The sequence below is a fragment of the Azolla caroliniana genome, unplaced genomic scaffold (assembly GCF_043228905.1).
Source record: "Azolla caroliniana isolate FFs.n. ecotype wild unplaced genomic scaffold, voAzoCaro1.0.p SCAF_6, whole genome shotgun sequence".
NCBI lineage: Eukaryota > Viridiplantae > Streptophyta > Polypodiopsida > Salviniales > Salviniaceae > Azolla > Azolla caroliniana.
Window position 1 is genome coordinate 5293286 of NW_028230441.1, and position 19081 is coordinate 5312366.

Here is a 19081-nt window from a genome sequence, read left to right on the forward strand (position 1 = left end):
TTTGCACAATTGAACATGTATTTTTCTACCAGCATTCAATATTGATGACATTCTTTTTAACTTGCCTCATTAATTGGACCTTTTTTTTCAAGATGGTAGTCTTTTACACTCTTTTCAAAGATGTGGAAATTTGGGGAGTTGGTTCTTGTTGATGTTTGTCTTTTGGGAAGCTATAAAGCAGGCATTGGGTCATATTCTTGAAAGGGTTTTTGGAGTTGTTTTGAGTCTTTTGACGTATGGTAAGAATATTTCTAGGGAAAGTTGTGGGAGAAGTTTTTTTAGGGATATTATATTTTTTTCCAGCAAGAGAAGATGCATGGAGATATTTCTAGGGAAGGTTTTGGGAGAAGTTTTTTAGGGATATTACATTTTTTTCAAGCAAGAGGAAGATGCATGGAGCTTCACAACAACACTAAACAACTTGTCATGGATTGGTAAACCCAATATGAGATGATTTTTCATTCTAAGTATGGATGGATCTTAGCTTGGATTATTATGCATGTTTATGGTAGTTTTTTAATTCATTCTTTTATAGCCCTAAGAGTATAGAAGTCAAAGATATGTCTTATCGAAGCTATTAAATAATTTGCTTCAATCTCTTGGAAGTGATTGGTAGTTTGTGTATATAGAGTAATGGTGCATAAAACTAGAAGAAACAATGTATGCACTCCATCCTTTCTATAGTGAAGTGAATCAAACTTGAAAATTTAAAAACATAATATGAAAGAACTAATTCATATACTAGATCACAATATTCACAAAGAGTTAAAAAGGGTATAATATTATGCATGTGTTCCCCACTTTTTGGTTCAATATTTTATGGATTTTAAATTCACTTGTTTGCCTTCTTGATTGCTTGAATTGAAATGAATAAATGTGATGGTGTAGTTGACAATATTATCATTTGACCTAATTTTATAGTACAAAATCTTCATGATTTTACTTTTTCTGGCAAAGTATTCATAGGACACCTTAAATATCTGCCTTACAAAAATCATTTTCAGCAAAGTTGGGAACTACATTTTTTTCAGGCAATCATAATAAAAAACAATGTATGTGAATTAACCTTAAATATCTCCCTTACAAAAATCATTTTCAGCAAAGTTGGGAACTACATTTTTTTTTGACAATGTATGTGAATTAAATGATTCGATGTTGTATGAATCCAACCTTCAAAACTATGAATAGTCAACAATGATCACAAATTCATGTTGCCAAAAATAGGAAGACGGATTGCACATTCCATCTTTTCTATGTGGAAATGAATCTATATGGAGGTTATGTGGACCCAATGTTTTTGTAGAGGTTAAAAGTCATACCATTGATAAGGTTTTTGAAGAAATTAGCACTCCACTGGGCTATATTTTTAGTACAAACGCGTCTTGAACCCCACTATCAATACTTAATATGGTTTTCCAAGAACGTGTTCCTATTCTTGAGTCACGAAAGTTTTATTATTTCTCCTTTTCAACATTTGTGGTCAATAGTGTCCACAAATGTATTGCGGAAGCTTTCGTACAGAAACTCATTTGCACCAAATAATCAACCTTCTTGTTATGTCATTGGTTGGAGGGTGTGTCTATAGGAAAAAGTATAAGGCGCAATCTAGGCAATTTAACATTATTGTGCATCAATCATGGTGTCAACTTAAAGGGCGTCTTTGATAGAATCACGAAATCAACACAAACATGTATTTGCAACACATAATTGAGGATAGAAAATAAAACCTTTTTCATTAGAATAAACTTGAGAACCATTGTGAAAGATAATCTTCATGAGTCGAATCAAGGTCTAATATAAAGCCCATCATCTATTATCAAATGGAGAATTCGAGTGAAGAAGAAACAACACAAGGACATAAAAAAAACTTCAAATGAATCAATGTAATGCCCAAATTGTTATTCAACATAAAAGAGAATCTATCTATTGAATCACATCGAACTTAATAAACCTACCCATAGGTAAGGTAAAAATATACAAGGATGTCCACAAAAAGCTTGCCTCCGCCAACAACCCACTTGCTTGTCAAGAAAACATGAATGAGATGGGCAAGTTCAGATGCTTACTTGCCGAGACAAACACTGACGAGAGAGTTGCGCTTGAGCCAATGTGGACAGATGCTCTCTTGCCAAGACAAATGAAACGAGAGGGTTGGCGCGACTCGACAAAGGAAACAAACTTGTCAACAAGCTGGAGGAATAGAATGAGAAACTCCTAGTGACGGTAGCACAACGGAGGCTTTGGGAAGACGGATGAGACGGGAAGGTTTTTTCTTGGGCGGGTTATTCTGTTATTGTTTTGGGTGTGTAAGAGCCAATCGAGGAGACATACATGGTGGTAATTTTGATTGCTTGGGAGATGAATGAGAGAGTTTGTGCGGACATGATCATAAGCAAAGGGGTTGGTTGTTAACAACTACAAGCTTACGGGAAGGCGGCCTTGGACCAGAATTACATATATTCATACATACATACATATACATACATATATTTATACATACATACATACATACATACATACATACATACATGCATACATGCAAACATACATACCAATACATACATACCGATACATACATGCATACCATATGCATAGCCATCAGGCCATGGCCCATCACAAAGGTTTTGACACTTAACTAATTGGCTCTGTCTGTGTGTCTGTCTCTGTTTTTTTGGTTTGTTTTGTTTTGTTTCTTTATTTGATCAGAATAGAAAACACGCACAATCATGAAATCCGACAGAACATAAATGAAAGGATTGAAATTTTGCGCCATCTCCCCCTGGTCTTCTTCGTAGACTCATGGGCTCAGTCTTCTCAGCAAGAAGAAGAGGAAGAAAGAAGAAGAAGACACAAGACAAAGTATGCGACTTTCAGAAAGAACAGAACATTCCCTATTCTTAGGTTCTCGGACGGAAGAAGGGAGCAGAAAGCGGAAGAAACAATAGGAGGGCTTCGCCAAGAAAACAGAGCATTTCCCATCACTCGAGTTTCAAATGGCAAAGGATAAGCAAATACCTATCAGGAGTTCTGAAGAACAGAGAATCATAATTAGAGTGTCCAAAAGAACGGAGCCTCATCATTAGGGTTTCAGAAGCACAGAGTATCTTCATTAGGGTTTCACGGGAGACAAACATAGGGTTTCTGATCAAGATTTGCTTCTTGATTCAGGAGATTGAAGTAAGCTTCTAGCTGTCAATGTGGGGTTTTCCCCCTTTCATATTTGCGTGTCAAGGAAACATAATAGTTTTTTCTCTGTGTCAAATACCCATATATTTAGCAATGCTGATAAGAATAACAGAAACTATTGCTTCTTTATGAATGAAACCTGACGTTACGCTTATGTTTTGATCCCAATTTTTTGTTAGCATATAAGGTTTTATTTGGGTTTATCCCTCTTTGCTATGTTTTTTTATCCCCAGATATTTCGTCTCTTTTATGTTTTTGATGCCTTTTTTATATAGCTATATTAGTTTGTATTTGGATTCACCCCTCTTTGCTGTGTGTTTGATCCCCTTTCTATTTTATTTTTAAACTTTATTTGGATTTCGTTCTCTTTGCCAATTCTTCTTTTAGTTCAGTGTTATATTTTATTTGTATTCATCATTTTTGTTGTAATTTTAATCCCGTTTTTATGTTGATATTAAAAAGTTCATTCTGATTTCATTATTCTTTTCTATGGCTTTTGATCCCATTTTTATGTTATTATCAGATTTGATTTCGATTTCATCTGTCTTTCTCAAAACGGGGGTCAGTACGACATCAACTCAATCATAAGCTAATAGCCTCGTGCAAGCTATTAAGCTCTACACATTTGTTTCAAGGCCAAACCTTGAGAACCCATAATCTGATAACCTATCAGTGGCTTGTTTGATAACTTAGGAGGGATTAGAATATTTAGGGTTTATAACATATACGCACATTAAAAGGATCGTCTTTCCCTTGCATACAAATCTTAAGAATCCTTGAAGGGTATTCATGGGTAACTGCGTATGTGGTGATGCTCCCACATCCAAAGTTTCACGAAACAATCGATTTCAAGTTCAAGCTGTGCATTTTGCTGGGGCTCCCAAACTCTCAGTGCTAAAAAATCTACCCAATGTGGAGGAAGGTGTTCTTATAACTGATAAGTATATATTAAGTAAAGAACTTGGAAGAGGTGAATTTGGCATTACTTATCTTTGCACGGACAAAGTAACAAAACATGTCTTGGCTTGTAAATCAATATCAAAGAGAAAGCTGAGGACTGCTGTGGATATTGAAGATGTGAGGAGAGAGGTGATGATCATGGGTCATTTGCCTCCTCATCCTAACATTGTCTCTCTTGAAGGGGTGTATGAAGATGATAACGCAGTGCACTTAGTTATGGAATTTTGTGAAGGAGGAGAGTTATTTGATCGTATTGTTGCTAGGGGACATTATAATGAGAGAGCTGCAGCTAATGTGGCCCGCACAATAGTAGAAGTTGTGAAGGCAAATATCCCTTTTTTACTCCCATTTTGCTCTTCATTAATATTCTTTTGATGTTTTAGCTGCCTATTGCATTACCTTATAAGATGTTTTTTCAGGTTTGTCATGAAAATGGTGTGATACATCGAGATCTGAAGCCGGAAAACTTCTTGTTCGTAAATAAGCAGGAAAATGCAGATCTGAAGAGCATAGATTTCGGCCTATCGGTTAAGTTCAAACCTGGTACTGTTCGTGTTTTTCTTCTCTTTTTTCAAAGTCAAAGTAAACTTAGTTATAAAAAAACCTTGTGTCTTTGAGGGTAAATTGTTATGAGCATACAATTTATTTCATTATTAGGAGGGAATTCAGGCTAGAGGAGATCCATTAGCCATGTTTGAAGAGTATATAGCCTTCTAAAAAGGAATTGATCTATGCGAGCACTACTTACCCATAATGACGTATTTATGTATATGTTCATAACAAGATTCTTATGTTTTAAAGCTTGCTGATTTTTGTCTCGAGGAATGTTTAGTTCTACCAATTAGAATTGTGTGTTTTAAGATTGTATTTGATAAAAGTCACTTTTCAGTGCTTTGCATCGAGGTCTTGAACATCTGTTTCCAGTGATCTCTTTCAGGCAAAATAATCAACCATCTTTATTTATTTATTCAGGAGAGAGATTCTCTGAAATGGTTGGAAGTCCATTTTACATAGCACCGGAGGTTCTCCGGCGTAACTATGGACCAGAGATAGATGTGTGGAGTGCGGGTGTCATCATTTATATATTGCTATGTGGTGTGCCTCCTTTCTGGTCAGGTAACAATTGCCTAGTTTAATATTACTATGGGGATACCTATGTGATTTCTGAAATCTTGGAGGGGTTTCTGGTCATTAGGGGGATCCTGGTATTTTTGTGCTCTAGATACAATGCTTGTTCAAATTACATATCCAGTTGAGATATTGAACTGATTGAACATTTCGATTCCAGAGACAGAGCCAGGTATTGCACAAGCTATCCTTCGTGGACATATAGATTTCACACGAGATCCATGGCCTTCTGTATCAAGCACAGCAAAATCACTAGTTCGTGGAATGCTCGATCCTAATCCTAGAAGCAGATTGACACCTCAGCAAGTTCTTGGTATAAATTCTTAAACGATACATATATTGTATAAGCATGGTGATGTAGTGGCAAAGTTTGTGATTTGCAACCTTAAGATTGCAGATTTAAGTCTTCAGCAACGGGTTTGATGTTGCATTCATGATAAAAGTTTCTTCATATTTTTAGTTTTGAATCATGCTGGCTAGCAAGTTTTCTCATAAAGGGAAAAAGAGTTTGATGATTATGGATTGCTTACAAATAAACTACTCGATAAACATGAGGCTACCCCTCCAAAATAAATACAAATAAACACAAAATAAAAAAGAAATAAAGAAATAAAGAAAAGAGAACATTTCTGGGTATTGGTAGCGCCATTTTAATACAGATCATCCATGGTTGCGAAATGAGAAACAAGCATCGACTGTCTCCCTCGGCAGTATTGTGCAGTCTAGGCTGAAGCAATTTTCAGCCATGAATAAGCTCAAGAAAGTTGCTTTAAGGGTTTGTGAATCTCTCTTCATTGTCTGTCTTTAGAGTTCCTACATTTCTATTCTCAACTGTCAATTGTAACAATGACATTCGACTAACTGTTGTTGTGTCCACGTGATTTCTGTCCAGATAATTGTTGACCATTTATCTGGTGAAGAGGTTGATGGATTGAGGGCTATGTTTGATATACTGGACACAAATAAAAATGGGCTGTTAACCTATGAACAATTCAAGAATGGCCTTTGCAAGCTTGGATCTCAACTTGCCGATCATGAGTTTAGGCAGTTAATGGATACAGTGAGTTTCATAAATATTAATGTGATATGCACTGCTTTCCTCCAGAGCTATATTACCATAGATATTGATTGAATTGTAAAGTACATATGGTTGACTTTTTTTGTGCCCATTAAGTTATCTATGACAAAAGATGAACTATTTTTAAACTGAAACTATATCTTCCTATTCAGGCAGATGTAGACAAGAAGGGAACCCTTGATTACACTAAATTTGCATCCCTAACACTACAACTCCAAATGATCGATAATGATGACTATCTACGCAATGCGTTCTCTTATTTCGACAAAGATGGTAATGGGTTCATTGACATGATGGAACTCACACAAGCCTTGAGTGAAGAATCGGTTTCAGATAGTGGTCTTGTACAAGCCATTTTGAATGAGGTGGATACTGATATGGTGAGGCTTTCTTAAATCCCCACAGAATTTTCTGATAAAAAACAATACCTTTGTCTGTACATGTTTTTTTCCCTTCTAGGCTTTGTTATATAGCATTCTCTTGTTGAAAAGTATCAAAATATGAACGTACCATTATAATTAGGCCTAGTGTATTCACAATTTTTGTTGAGAAAACTTCAATACCCTTGATAAACTTTGCAGGTATAATTTGCCTTGGGTATTTGCATTATTATACACAATAGCATTAAGGAAGAGGCGCAAATTTATATATAGTTTCGCCTAATCTAATTACATTTCCATTTTTACCAAGGGCATTAAACATGATTTCTGTAAATCACCCAATCCATATGAAGGGCATTTTTTATATAAAGTTTTTTTTCTCTTAATGGAAGCAAACATTGGCAAAAGCATTTTTTGAACTCTCAACCCTCTAGATAATGAGGATAGATCATAGGACTTGAACCATTAGGGCAACCTGTAAATTTAGTTGATATTCTATGAATGTAGAATCCATGTTTTTTTTATGTTTCTCAGGATGGGAGAATAAGCTATTTGGAATTCAAGCGAATGATGCAAATTGGGGTTGATTGGAGGAAGGTTTCTCGGCATTACTCAAGAGAGAGGTTCAACAGTCTCAGCATCTCATTACTCAATGAAGGGTCAGTTGCAACGGAAGAGAATTATAGAAGTCGATAGAAACCAAAATTTCTACAGAAAGAAAAATAGATTTACAACAATCATAAGGTTTGTGTATAATAAAACGAGAGATGACTGTGATGACTTGACATTTTTTGCATCCACTCCAGCTTCTTGAAACCATTTGTGTATATGAGTGTATATTTGTGTATTCGGACTCGGCGATTGTGTTGTATAATCTTAGTAATATAAGTTACCTTGAAGGCTGGCATTGATGTCCTTAGATATTCACAGGAAAATAGGTAAATAGAATTTTTTGCATCGATGACTAAAATCATGTTCATATACACAGAAAAATAGGTGAATAGTATTTAAATTTTATCATTTTCAATATGCTACTTGTATTTTCTCAATCAAGAACATAAATACCCAAGTTAAAATTGTGGATAATTATTGAAGAGACCATAGAGCAAGATGAACATTTGTTTATAAGGGGCAAGATGAATTAATGTGTTAAATGATATCAAATCCATTGCTCCAAACTTGATCTGCAATGGAGTGTTACTATTGAAATATAACTTTATAAATATAGAAATGATAAGAGCAACTAAATAAAATGAAAACATTGGATGAAATAAACTTTCTAGGTTTCATTGATGAATAGTTTGCTTCATTGTGTAGCATTTTTCAAATAAAAAGGATTAAACATTTCAAAATTTCAAGGACAATGTATGAATAGCTTAATTCATGACACAAAGGTCTATCAAATACTTGAGAACTAATAGTGTGCGTGAATATTGTTTGAGTGCGTTGAATGAATTATGTCAAACACAAGGAATTCAGCATCAAATTTCAGCATTTTGCACTTTGCAAAAAAATCAAGTTGCAAAAAGGAAAAACATGAGCCTACCTGATGTCATTCGCAAAATGCTCCAAGTTGCCAAATTACTTACCAAATTCTAGGAAGAAGCAATTGGAACAACATGCTATTGATAAATTCATTGGTCAATAGGATTGAAGGCACCATATGAACTATGACTTGGACACAAAAGTCAAGTAGTTGTGTTTGGATATTTACGTAATGTATAACTTGGTGTATGGATAACCCTAACATTGTTTTTCATTAATGAAATGATATATTGACATACTTATGTCAAGTGTTGGTTATGTTGAAACCTCATATGTGGATAGTTATTAGGTTGGAGACATTGAGCAATTAGGATTGCCTCTCTAAAGGTTGTTTGTTCTTTTTAGAACTCTTGTATATTTTAAGATGAAAGAACCCTTTCATATTTTTGAAACTTTGTATTTTAGGATGAAAGAAATCCATATTTCACTATCCTTCTTGTCATGTGCACTCAATCTTGTTCAAGAGGTGGAAAGATATATTATCCCTTCACCGATTGTAGGAGCAAAGAAAGTGAGTAATTTCACTTTGAATCAGGCGTTCAAATAATTATGATATGAAAAACAATTAGAAAATTGCCCTTTTTATGTTTGTATCAAACATGTAAAAATATCATCATGTGCAATATGTGTTCGAGCACTATATACATGGGGAGTGGTACAAGATAAACCAATGGTATATGAAGAAGAGGTTGTTGTAGATGCTATTGCTATGAGACATGGTTTGATGCAAAAAACATTGATATCATTGAATCCACAAATAGAGACAAATAAACCTAAAACATGGCAATTGGTAAGTAGTATCACAATTTGGTATATATTTTGAAGGCTCGATGTTTGAGAAAATTCCAAAATGTGATTGAAAGACTTGCCCAAATAATTGTTGGGATTTGGACAGAAATTGTGCAGAATCCCAAAGGTTCTTTGGATAACATAAAAGGTAATACGCATTAGGTGGAGCTCAAACGATTGGAGTTTCATGCCATCAGGGACAAAGGCATATTTTATAGACAGTTTTTTTATAAGGTGGAGTGATACTACTTTACACCGACACCGAAGTATTTATTTAAGCCGATGATTAGAATTTAGAAAAGGGGCTCATTACCGAAAGCTACATCTTTTATGTATAACCTTAGGGTGTTTCTTAATACTAATGCAATATTTTATTTTTGGGGAAAAAAAATATCATCATGTGGTGAGGAATTAGTAATAAAGAGAATAGGAAGCAAGCGAAAACAATAAACGACATACACTTTGACATTTGAAGAAGTTCGACAATAAATGATAAAATGGATTGCAGAAAACAATTGACAATAAAATTTAAAAAATGCTACATAGTACATAGGAGAGTTTCGCTAATCAATAAATGATAAAATTCACAATAGAGGATGGAAGGAATAAACAATGATGCTAATGGTTCATTCTAATAGAATTTGACAAACTCATTGATATTTTCTATTAGTTGTGCTAAACATGCCATAGATTATATTAATTAAGACAAGTTTAGATGCTCATATTAACAACTTTAGATTGTTATACTTTCTTGTTTCATATTATATATTTTCTTATTTTTGTTGCAACTTGTAGATTTTTTGATGATAGTAAGTCTTAGAAGAAAACAAAAGGAGCGTAATAGGCCATTGACAATATTGCACTACACTATTTGTACACCAATATATGTTTTTTAAGGCCCGTTGAAAAGGTACCTCCATTTGAGCTCATAATAAGACTATTCCGAAATCATTACATTGATATTTGGATGACAAAAACAATGAATATATACCTATGTTGGTAATGAAACTTTCCTTTAGGCATTGCCCAATAATATAAAATGCAATGGCATATCAAAGTTGTCCTTGAGAACATCTACAAGCATTGACATGCATTGCAACAATTAATGATAATTGAAAGCAACGATGTATTTTGAACAAATGAACTACATACATGCTACACAAAAGAAAAAACTTTAAATTGTCATGAGATAGTATAATAGAACCATATCTTACATGGATAAGCCCAAGTTTGTAGGCTACTCCATTCCTAATATAAAAAAAATCATTTTGTTTTCTTAATAAAATTTAGGATCTCATCATTGCTATATACTTTAATCCTAATGCAGTCTCAACTCCATCGTTATACATTCGGCAATTTGCATATATTTTTAATGTTAGGGAAATTAATGTATGCCCCCATTGTAAATTTTGATTGATCAATCAACACACACAAATAAAACAAATATATGCAAAAAATCAAGATCAATACAAGAGCTGGATAGATTTCAACATAAGAGCTTCCCCACTCGTATGAGTGTATTTATTGTTGGGAAAACTATTGCATTGAACAATCATTTGACATAGATTATGCACATAAGCATACATTTGCTCCTTGTGCAACATACAATGAGTCATGCAACTTGTGGTGTTTTTTTATGTGGCCTAAAACATCTATCTAATGATGAGAACTATATACATTTTCATATGAGATCTTCCTACTCATATGATGTGTTTACTAGTAGGAAACTTGTGGCATTTGGCATAGATCTATGGAATAATCAGACACTAGAAAATTTCAAGGGAAGAATATTTGGTGATGTGGGAGGCATTTGAGAACTCTAGAAACATATGATGGATCTTAAAACAATAAATTGCCCATAGAGAGGCAATACATTCTAATAAACCACGATGAAGTCTAGTGTTTAAGATAGAGGCACCCTCATTGAGTAGAAGCGGGGTATATATATGTGAACTTTGTCATCAATCAATGTTTATAAATTATAGTAAAAACATATGGGGAAACAAGCACACATTCAATTGGAGTCGTGGTTTCATGTTTGTCTTGTGCACAGAAAGAGAACTCGGGTGAATTAGAGTGAAATCATTTTTTATTGTCCTAGAAGGGAACCTAACCAACTAGTAAAGGAGTTCTCCCAAAACACTAAGCGTCATGAGTTTTTTTCTTCTTCTAATGACTACGGTTTCCACATCAACTTCAAAGTTATTTGTTCGACAAGGAGTAAGGGGGGTTGAGCTCTTTGAATTTCTACACATTTGGTTGAGATTATTGTTACGGAAGAACCACAACGAGGCACATAGACCATGGCGGAGAACTTTTCCAACTCTACAAATCCGTAACAACATGGTAGTGGTGGTGGTCTATGGACAAATTTTATTTTATTTAGTAACCCTTTTATTAGTGGTGGGAAACCTCAAAGTGAAAACCCACAAAGAATAAATAGAAGTATACAAGTGTCAATTAGACACTAAAGAGCTTATAGAAGCACTCAAAGTAAAGAGCGTAAAGTTGAAGTGTGATGTCTCCAAGTGGGAGACAATCAAACAGAGATTGCCCCCGAGGGATTGCTTAAAGAAGCTAACTTGACGCAGTCGGTGTCGATCAAAGACCTCACTACGGACAATTCACATCGAGAATACATGAAGTTATGCAATTAGGGTTCTATAATAGGGGTCTAACCAGAGCCATGGATATCTCAGGGCACCGGAGAACTTTTCCAGATCTATGGATCGTAGTAGCAGCATGGTGGTGGTCTATGGGCACGACAATTCACTTGAGAATGCTTTGAAGTATAGAACTAGGGTTTGTAAAGGAAAGGGGTCGAACGCAGAGCCATGGAGATGTCAGGCGCCGGCCACTGGAAGTGGAAGCCTGAGAGAGAGAGAGAGGCAGGCGGATTTCCGGATCGAGACGATTGATTACTTACGGAGATTTCGCAAAGCCAGAGCTCTCTCTAATAATCTCTCTACTATTAGTGTTGGGGGGGCCCCATGGGCTATTTGCATTGCATTACAAATTACAATGTTTCTCTGATTAACCAAACCAAAAACACATTCACTTCCTTTTTGTCTTTCACACTCTTCTTTACTAAACCAAAGAGCACACAACACACAGAGACAGCCGGTTCATCACAAAAGCTAAGCTCCCATGGCTCCTTACTCTGCTTTCTTCTCAGATCTCAAGGTGTGCATTCTTCTTCCCTGCCGTATATATTGTTCTTGTTTCACTCTTTTACTTGCAATTCTTTTGAGGTTTTAAAGCCCTAAACCTTGAACACCCCCCCCCCCCCCCCCCCCCCCCAACCCCCCATTACGTAACAGTGAATCCTATAAATATGATTTTAAAGAGGGGAAAAAAAATGCCTCTTGCACTGTGATAGGGTGCAGAGCCTTTCTTCCTCATGGCTGGCCCCAATGTGATTGAATCAGAAGAGCACATCATGAAAATGGCAAGGCAGATCAAATCTGTCACTGATGAGTAAGTATCAAAGAAGCTTTTGATAATAATTATTAATGCAGAATCACAAAAGCTTTAAGCAGTGTGCTAAACATTTTCAAGGCGTAGGATTGGGCATAGGCCTAGCCATTTTTATTTGATTTTTTTTTCATGTAGGCTTGGGTTGAAGTTGATATTTAAGTCAAGCTTTGACAAAGCTAATAGAACTTCTGCAAAGTCTTTCAGAGGGCCTGGCATGGAGGAAGGTTTGAAGGTTAGCCATTTTTTCCCCCAACAATCTAAATGAACCATCGCATCCCTTCATTCATAAATTTATATTTGTTTACAGTAATATGTTTTATAGATAATGGGAAACATCGACGTGAGGTGAAAACCCACCCAAAAGTGATTAATAGGAAATGATCGTCATGTCATTATATCTGTCTTAAACCTAAGGAACACTCAGAGAAGATTACATATATACGCTTCTCTATATCTTTTGAAAGAATGTAAAGATTATCTGAGGGAAACCCCAAACATTTGAAATGTACATTAGAATTAGGTTAATCATAATGTAGTTGGTTGTGAGATATGAACAGAAAACCAGTAGTAGCAGCTCAGCTTGCTGGAATCCTTGTTTTTCATTTGCTATTTATATCAAGTGAAGGGTTATTCCTTAAAACTTAATGATAGTTTCTTGCGTCGAAAATAGTTGTTTGTACCACATTCTTGTAACGTTTTATGATCCACATTTGGAGTTCTGCAGCTCAAGAAGATAGCGTGGCTAAGAAATAGGGCCATTACATAGTCAATGCCTTAGTAATTGACAGGATTGTTTCCTTCCTTGCTTCAATCAATGACACAACACTTGGGGGTTGGCATTTCTTTTTAGCTGTGTCAACTTGTTTCATTCCTCTTTTTGAAGAGTATGACATGCCTTCAATGAGGTTTATTAATACAATATAAACTCATTGAAAAGGTATATTCATAATTCACTATATAATTTATCCTTTGTACTTTCGAAGGGCATTTTTATTCTCACACTGATTCAAGTTAATGGAAGCATTGGCAAAAAGAATCTTGATTAGATGCAAATGTTTGTTGCTATCTTCTGCTTTTCACCATCAATATGTAACATTTTTGATATTTCTTTGAAAGGACAGATCTTGGAAAAGGTGAAGGCTTGCTATGATTTGCCTATAGTCACTGATGTGCACGAGATCTATCAGGTAAAACTCAAGCTGATAACAAGCTGCTGTCCATATATTATATTAAAAAATCTACATATAATATCTCACTGGCCTTTGCTTGGTTATCTCTATAATTCATTGCACCTTGTCTAAGAAGTTCGTTTTAGTATCATTTAAATGTAATTGTGAACTTCGGGTAGGAGTGGTAGAAGAGGGAAGATGGCTGAGGTGCAGAGAAAACACAGAAGGAGAGGGAGGAGATACACTTGTATTTACGGAGCCCATATGTTTTAAGGGGCAAAAGTCTACAATTTTATTAGAATGTGATTTTCGGACACTTGAGCCAGTTCACAATGGTCGAATGACCCAAATATGTCCTTTACTGGCCTACAAATGGAGAATTCTTGGGTCTTTATACCCAACAACTGCCACTTAAAGGTTAATGAGGCTCCTTTAAGCCATGTAACTCCCACTAGCTGAAGACAATATCAATGTTGTGCCTTTAATGACATTTAGTGAGAGCATCTAATATTGTTAAGTACCTAGCGGACACTTCATTTCCACTCATTTCAAAAACATATTAAAGACATTGGCCAAGTAGCATGTTTGGTACAAGGGAAAGGGAATGAGATAGGAAAATGGAAGAGATAGGAACTTGCATGTGAAAAGACCTAAATATCATTATGTTGCTCTCAATTAATTTCTTAGTTTAGTTAACTATATAAGAGTGGAGAGGAAAAGCTCATTTAAGTTTTATACATGGTAGCTAATAGCTCAAGAGTGATTGACACCCCCTCACATATGTCCCATCAATGATAAGGTGTCATTCAACCTGATCCCTACTATTCTACAATACTTCAGAGATAGTTTCTCTCTCCGCATAGTTTTTAATTAGATTAGTGTTAAACGCTTTACTCTAAGTCTTATATTAATATCCTTTTATGATTGTGTTTCTCTAATTAATTGAAGCATGTTATGCTCCATTTGTGTCAAACTCATGCCACGTATTGTTTAATTCATTAGGTATAATGATTAACTCATTATGTTGTTCTAATTGATTTCTTAGTTAAGCCAGTTATCCGAGAGGGGAGAGGAAGGAAGGGTTTGTTTAAGTTTTACACATTGTAGTTAGTATCTCAAAAGATCTTGACAACCACTCTTGTTTGTTTCGTCAACCATAGAGTAAAAGATAATTCGAGTTCACAAATGAGTAAATAGGTTAAGTCTTATTGGTTAATACATTCTTCATTGTATGCAGTTGATTCAAAAAGTATATGACATGCCTTAAATTTATTTTCAAGTCTTTTGTAAGTTATGTTTAAACATGTGGATTAAGTCATCGAATAAGTTATATAGTTTATTCAAACACGTGGAATGTTAAACAAAGATTGCCTAAGTGATCAACATTAATGTCAGTAAGCTCAAGGACTGTTTGACATTTGTGTCAATGGCATTGCGGTAGATGTTTGTCTGGTGCTGCCTAATGATTCCAGTGTGGAGAGAAGACTCCACTGGAAAAGAAATGTGTTTGGGAGGACCTTGAAACTCCTCACAATCTTTGGTGCCGTTGGTTGAGATACTAGACTGATGCTTGAGGCTTTTTGTGGAGTTCTACATAAACTTTTGTGGTGAGTGTTAGTATTATTAGAAGTTCAGAAGCATGATAAGAAGAGAGAATGTTAAATGCACCTCAATTGTATGTTTAGAGTTTCAAACTGATAGGGTTAAAATACACTAAGCATAAACTATTATTCCTTAATCTAACCTTAATCATTTTCTCCCAATGAAACTTCTCCCAGAAGCTTGAAGTGCTTAGATAACTAAATTAGCAGCAATACTCTTTGATCTGAAACACTTTTGTTGTGTGAGATATAATGACTCTGTTACCACTTGAAAGGAGGCCAAGAGGATTGGAGTAGGTGTGAGAAGAGAGAAAATGGCTGATATGTAAAGAAAACATAGAAAGATCCCTCTTATAATTTGTTTTAATGGGCAAAAGTATATTGCTTTATTAGAATGTGTTTTCAGGGCACTTAAGCCAATTCACATCGGCCAAATGATCCTAATATCTCCTAGCAGCTCTCCTTTATAAATGTACTGAGAGTTCTTGGGCCTTTCAATGCACAACATTAATGAGCATACTTGACTTGAAACTTTAGAAACTATTCACAATCATAATGCATTGTGAAGCTTGGCAGAAGAGCAGTCCATCTACTAGCTCAACGTGAATGATCTGTGGATACTCCAGGTCATTGAGTGGATGAACTGGTGTAAAAATGGTCAGGCTATACATATGTGAATAGAATTTTATTTTTAAGTTGCATTATAACGTAAATGCTTCACGTAACACTGCAATTTGGGTATTGCCTCGTTTCTATGAATTTTTATAAAGAATCTTCTTGCTTCAGTGTGAACCAGTGGGGAGAGTAGCTGATATCATTCAAATCCCAGCATTTTTATGCCGTCAGGTTTGTAAATTAAAGTTTCATAAAAGACAAATTTCAAACTATACTATTTTAATTTGTCTCCCCCACATTGAGCTTGACCTATGCATCTAATAATTTCAATTTAATCTAGAGCTGTCTTTGGAATGGATTCTCAAGGCTAGCGGAGAATTTATCAATGAATGAAAATGTAATAATGTGTATCTTCATGATCTAAATGAGATCCACTTAGTTGAGTGAAATTGCCAATTCATCAAATTTATTTTGCATAATATTGGTTTAATTGCAACTTGTTAACTTTTGAAAGTGAAAACTTGGTTATCAAGTATATGTTTATTTTTTCACCTTATGTTTGGATAAAATGAAGCTCTATATGGTATGCAACAAGGAGTACGCATTGAAGTTATGACAAATGATCCACGTAGATAGCCTAGGATAAGAAAGTGGGAATTGTGAGATTGTGGTGATAGAATAAATTCCTTAATTTGCCTTTTCAGACAGATCTTCTTGTTGCTGCGGCAAAAACTGGGAAGGTAGTAAACATAAAGAAGGGCCAATTTTGTTCATCATTGGTAAGTGTTTGCATTAAAGATGACCATACATTTCTTCTTTAATGCCTTTTTTATATGGTTATATATCTGTTGCACTCCTATCTTGTGATATTGTGCCAAGTTGTGTGATCTTAGGTTATGTCCAATTCAGCTGAAAAGGTCAAGCTTGCTGGAAATCCTAATGTGTTGGTCTGTGAACGTGGCACAATGTTTGGCTACAGTAAGCCTCTTAGCTTGGATCTACTTTCATTACTTACCAGCTTATGAGATGGTTAAATATGTTCTTTTGGTTGATTGAACAATTGCAGATGATCTTATTGTAGATCCCCGGAACCTTGAATGGTTAAGAGAATCCAACTGCCCCGTGGTAATATTTTACATCAGCATAAACCCTAGGAAAATTCATTCTAGCTGAAAAGTAATAATTTCATAATTCTCTTGATTCGAAGTGATAAAAATAGTTTAATGTGGCTGCAAAGAGTGGCTGAAGCTTGGTTTGCGTAGGTTTCAAGCCTGATGCATAGGGGATTATTGATTATAATGGAAGAGCAGTTTTTATATGAAAGAAAAGTTTGTGCAGCTAGAATAGGGCACTTACATGAACATCATTCTCTAGCTGAGGATAATCTGCCTTGTAGAGGCTTGCAGATCTCTAAGTTCACCTAGTCATGTTAATTGTGGACAGATAGATGCCTTTTTAACGTCCACAGGAGACTGGTTGTGATCTATAAGACGGGGCCTAGCCCATGGCGAGGATTGAAGCTGGGTTCTCTCAAATTTATTTGATGTACTACTAATCTACTTTTGCATTGTCTCTTTTCTTGGAGGCAGATTGAGATTGTGTGTTCTCCTCAAGATCCTCAAATTTGAGAATTTGTATGGTGTTCATTAAGTTGTTTAAAATCGACTAGTCTAACATAGGAACACATATATGGTGTATTGGGTAGTTTTACGATGTTGATGATAATATTAGTTTGTTTTCAGGTAGCAGATATAACACACTCGTTGCAGCAACCAGCGGGAAGAAAGGTACTGCCTCATAGTCAGTATTTTTTCGTGTGGTATTCAAATGTTTGGACAAGGCATAAGTTAAGAGCTCAACCATGTTACAGCTGGATGGAGTAGGTGTCGCAAGTGGCGGTTTGAGAGAATTGATTCCATGTATTGCTAGGACATGTGTGGCAGTTGGTGTGGATGGTATTTTCATGGAGGTGGGATTTCTTGACATGATGTGCTTTCTATAATCTTTTCAAAAATCTCTCATGACTGATCAACGTAGTTCTGCTTGCCACTACCAGAGGGACGAGCATGCACTGTGTGTATGATGTCATGTTGTTTAAATAGATCTGACATATGTCCCTTAATCAATGTTTTGTATGCAGGTGCATGATAATCCACGTGAAGCTCCAGTGGATGGCCCAACACAATGGGTAAAGCTACTCTTCCCTGATATAATAGAATTCGTATCATAATATTCAGTTTCCACTGATAGAATTTTACAGCATTTCTACATATATCAATGTGAGTATTTAAGTATGATTTGCTTAAATCTGTTCAGCCTTTGAGGAATTTGAAACCATTATTGGAGGAGCTGATTGCCATTGCAGTATGTATTTCCCTTTCCTAAATTATTATTGCATTGATCCACACTCATTAAAATGTTTAATCTCATTAATTTTCTTGGTGTAGAAAGTGACCAAAGGAAGGAGTAAGTTTTTCATAGATTTGGATCCAGTCGGTGAGGAGTTTTAAGCTGGCATCCAGTGATTTATACTAAATGCAAAACTTGGCTCTGTATTTTTCGTTTTTCCGGAAAGCATCTCAATGTTATGAGGGATCTATGTATGTCATTTAACATTCAATGGTGTAACTTCTAATTCTAGAAGATTCCTGATCACCTGCCTCGTTGAGGGACCAATTGCTGTATAATCACAATAAATTGACTGTAGGAAAATCTGATTTCCATAATCTTCAAGATTTTTGTTCTTGTCTATTAAGATAATTTTACTTGATAAAGATAAAATCTAAGACTTGTCCATTTCCCTGTTTAATTAAAACACTATTGTATTGATTATTCAAGTATAAATCTGAAAGATTTGAGTATTTTAGTTGACAATTGTGGTGGTATCAGATTTCCTATTACATCATACATTTAAACTATGTTCTCTTGATATATTTCAAAACTCTTGGGATATGACTGAAGGCTCTGTTAGATGTGAATGGGAAAATTGTCATTGGTACACCTAAAGTAGAAATCCCAACACAAACTGCAACAAAAGTCTCTAATGAATTGAGAACTTTGCAAACTTTGCGCAGAAAACAAACTTTACTTTTGTTTCGATTACATATGCAGCAAAAACTAAATTTATTTAAATGTTCATACAACATTCAATAT

General features: G+C 35.2%; 2 protein-coding genes and 1 pseudogene across 3 annotated transcripts in view; 2 read left to right on the forward strand and 1 right to left on the reverse strand.

Annotated features, from left to right (window-relative positions):
• Positions 1-19081, reverse strand: part of LOC147862765 (uncharacterized) — an 89987-nt pseudogene that overhangs the window by 55811 nt on the left and 15095 nt on the right. The gene's annotated exons all lie outside the window — the stretch shown is intronic.
• On the forward strand, positions 3022-7643 carry LOC147862771 (calcium-dependent protein kinase 3-like). The gene is made up of 9 exons (XM_087320906.1): positions 3022-3177; positions 3710-4470; positions 4566-4689; positions 5119-5262; positions 5435-5587; positions 5934-6049; positions 6167-6334; positions 6505-6732; positions 7267-7643. The coding sequence occupies exons 2-9, from the start codon at positions 3976-3978 to the stop codon at positions 7426-7428; spliced, it is 1590 nt and encodes a 529-aa protein (XP_087177032.1). The 5' UTR covers positions 3022-3177; positions 3710-3975; the 3' UTR covers positions 7429-7643.
• LOC147862772 (2-dehydro-3-deoxyphosphooctonate aldolase 1-like) lies at positions 12136-18710 on the forward strand. The gene is made up of 13 exons (XM_087321733.1): positions 12136-12249; positions 12446-12543; positions 12679-12775; positions 13665-13730; positions 16100-16159; positions 16633-16707; positions 16822-16906; positions 16995-17053; positions 17671-17715; positions 17799-17897; positions 18069-18116; positions 18245-18292; positions 18376-18710. Exons 1-13 carry the CDS (start codon positions 12214-12216, stop codon positions 18436-18438), a joined length of 879 nt encoding a protein of 292 aa, XP_087177859.1. The 5' UTR covers positions 12136-12213; the 3' UTR covers positions 18439-18710.

Coding starts and splice junctions, on each gene's coding strand:
- LOC147862771 (XM_087320906.1), top strand. CDS start 3,976: ATGGGTAACTGCGTATGTGGTGATGCTCCCACATCCAAAGTTTCACGA. Junction 4,471..4,565: donor CAATAGTAGAAGTTGTGAAG/GCAAATATCCCT, acceptor ATGTTTTTTCAG/GTTTGTCATGAAAATGGTGT. Junction 5,588..5,933: donor GACACCTCAGCAAGTTCTTG/GTATAAATTCTT, acceptor ATTTTAATACAG/ATCATCCATGGTTGCGAAAT.
- LOC147862772 (XM_087321733.1), top strand. CDS start 12,214: ATGGCTCCTTACTCTGCTTTCTTCTCAGATCTCAAG. Junction 12,250..12,445: donor CTTTCTTCTCAGATCTCAAG/GTGTGCATTCTT, acceptor GCACTGTGATAG/GGTGCAGAGCCTTTCTTCCT. Junction 16,708..16,821: donor GCCAATTTTGTTCATCATTG/GTAAGTGTTTGC, acceptor GTGTGATCTTAG/GTTATGTCCAATTCAGCTGA.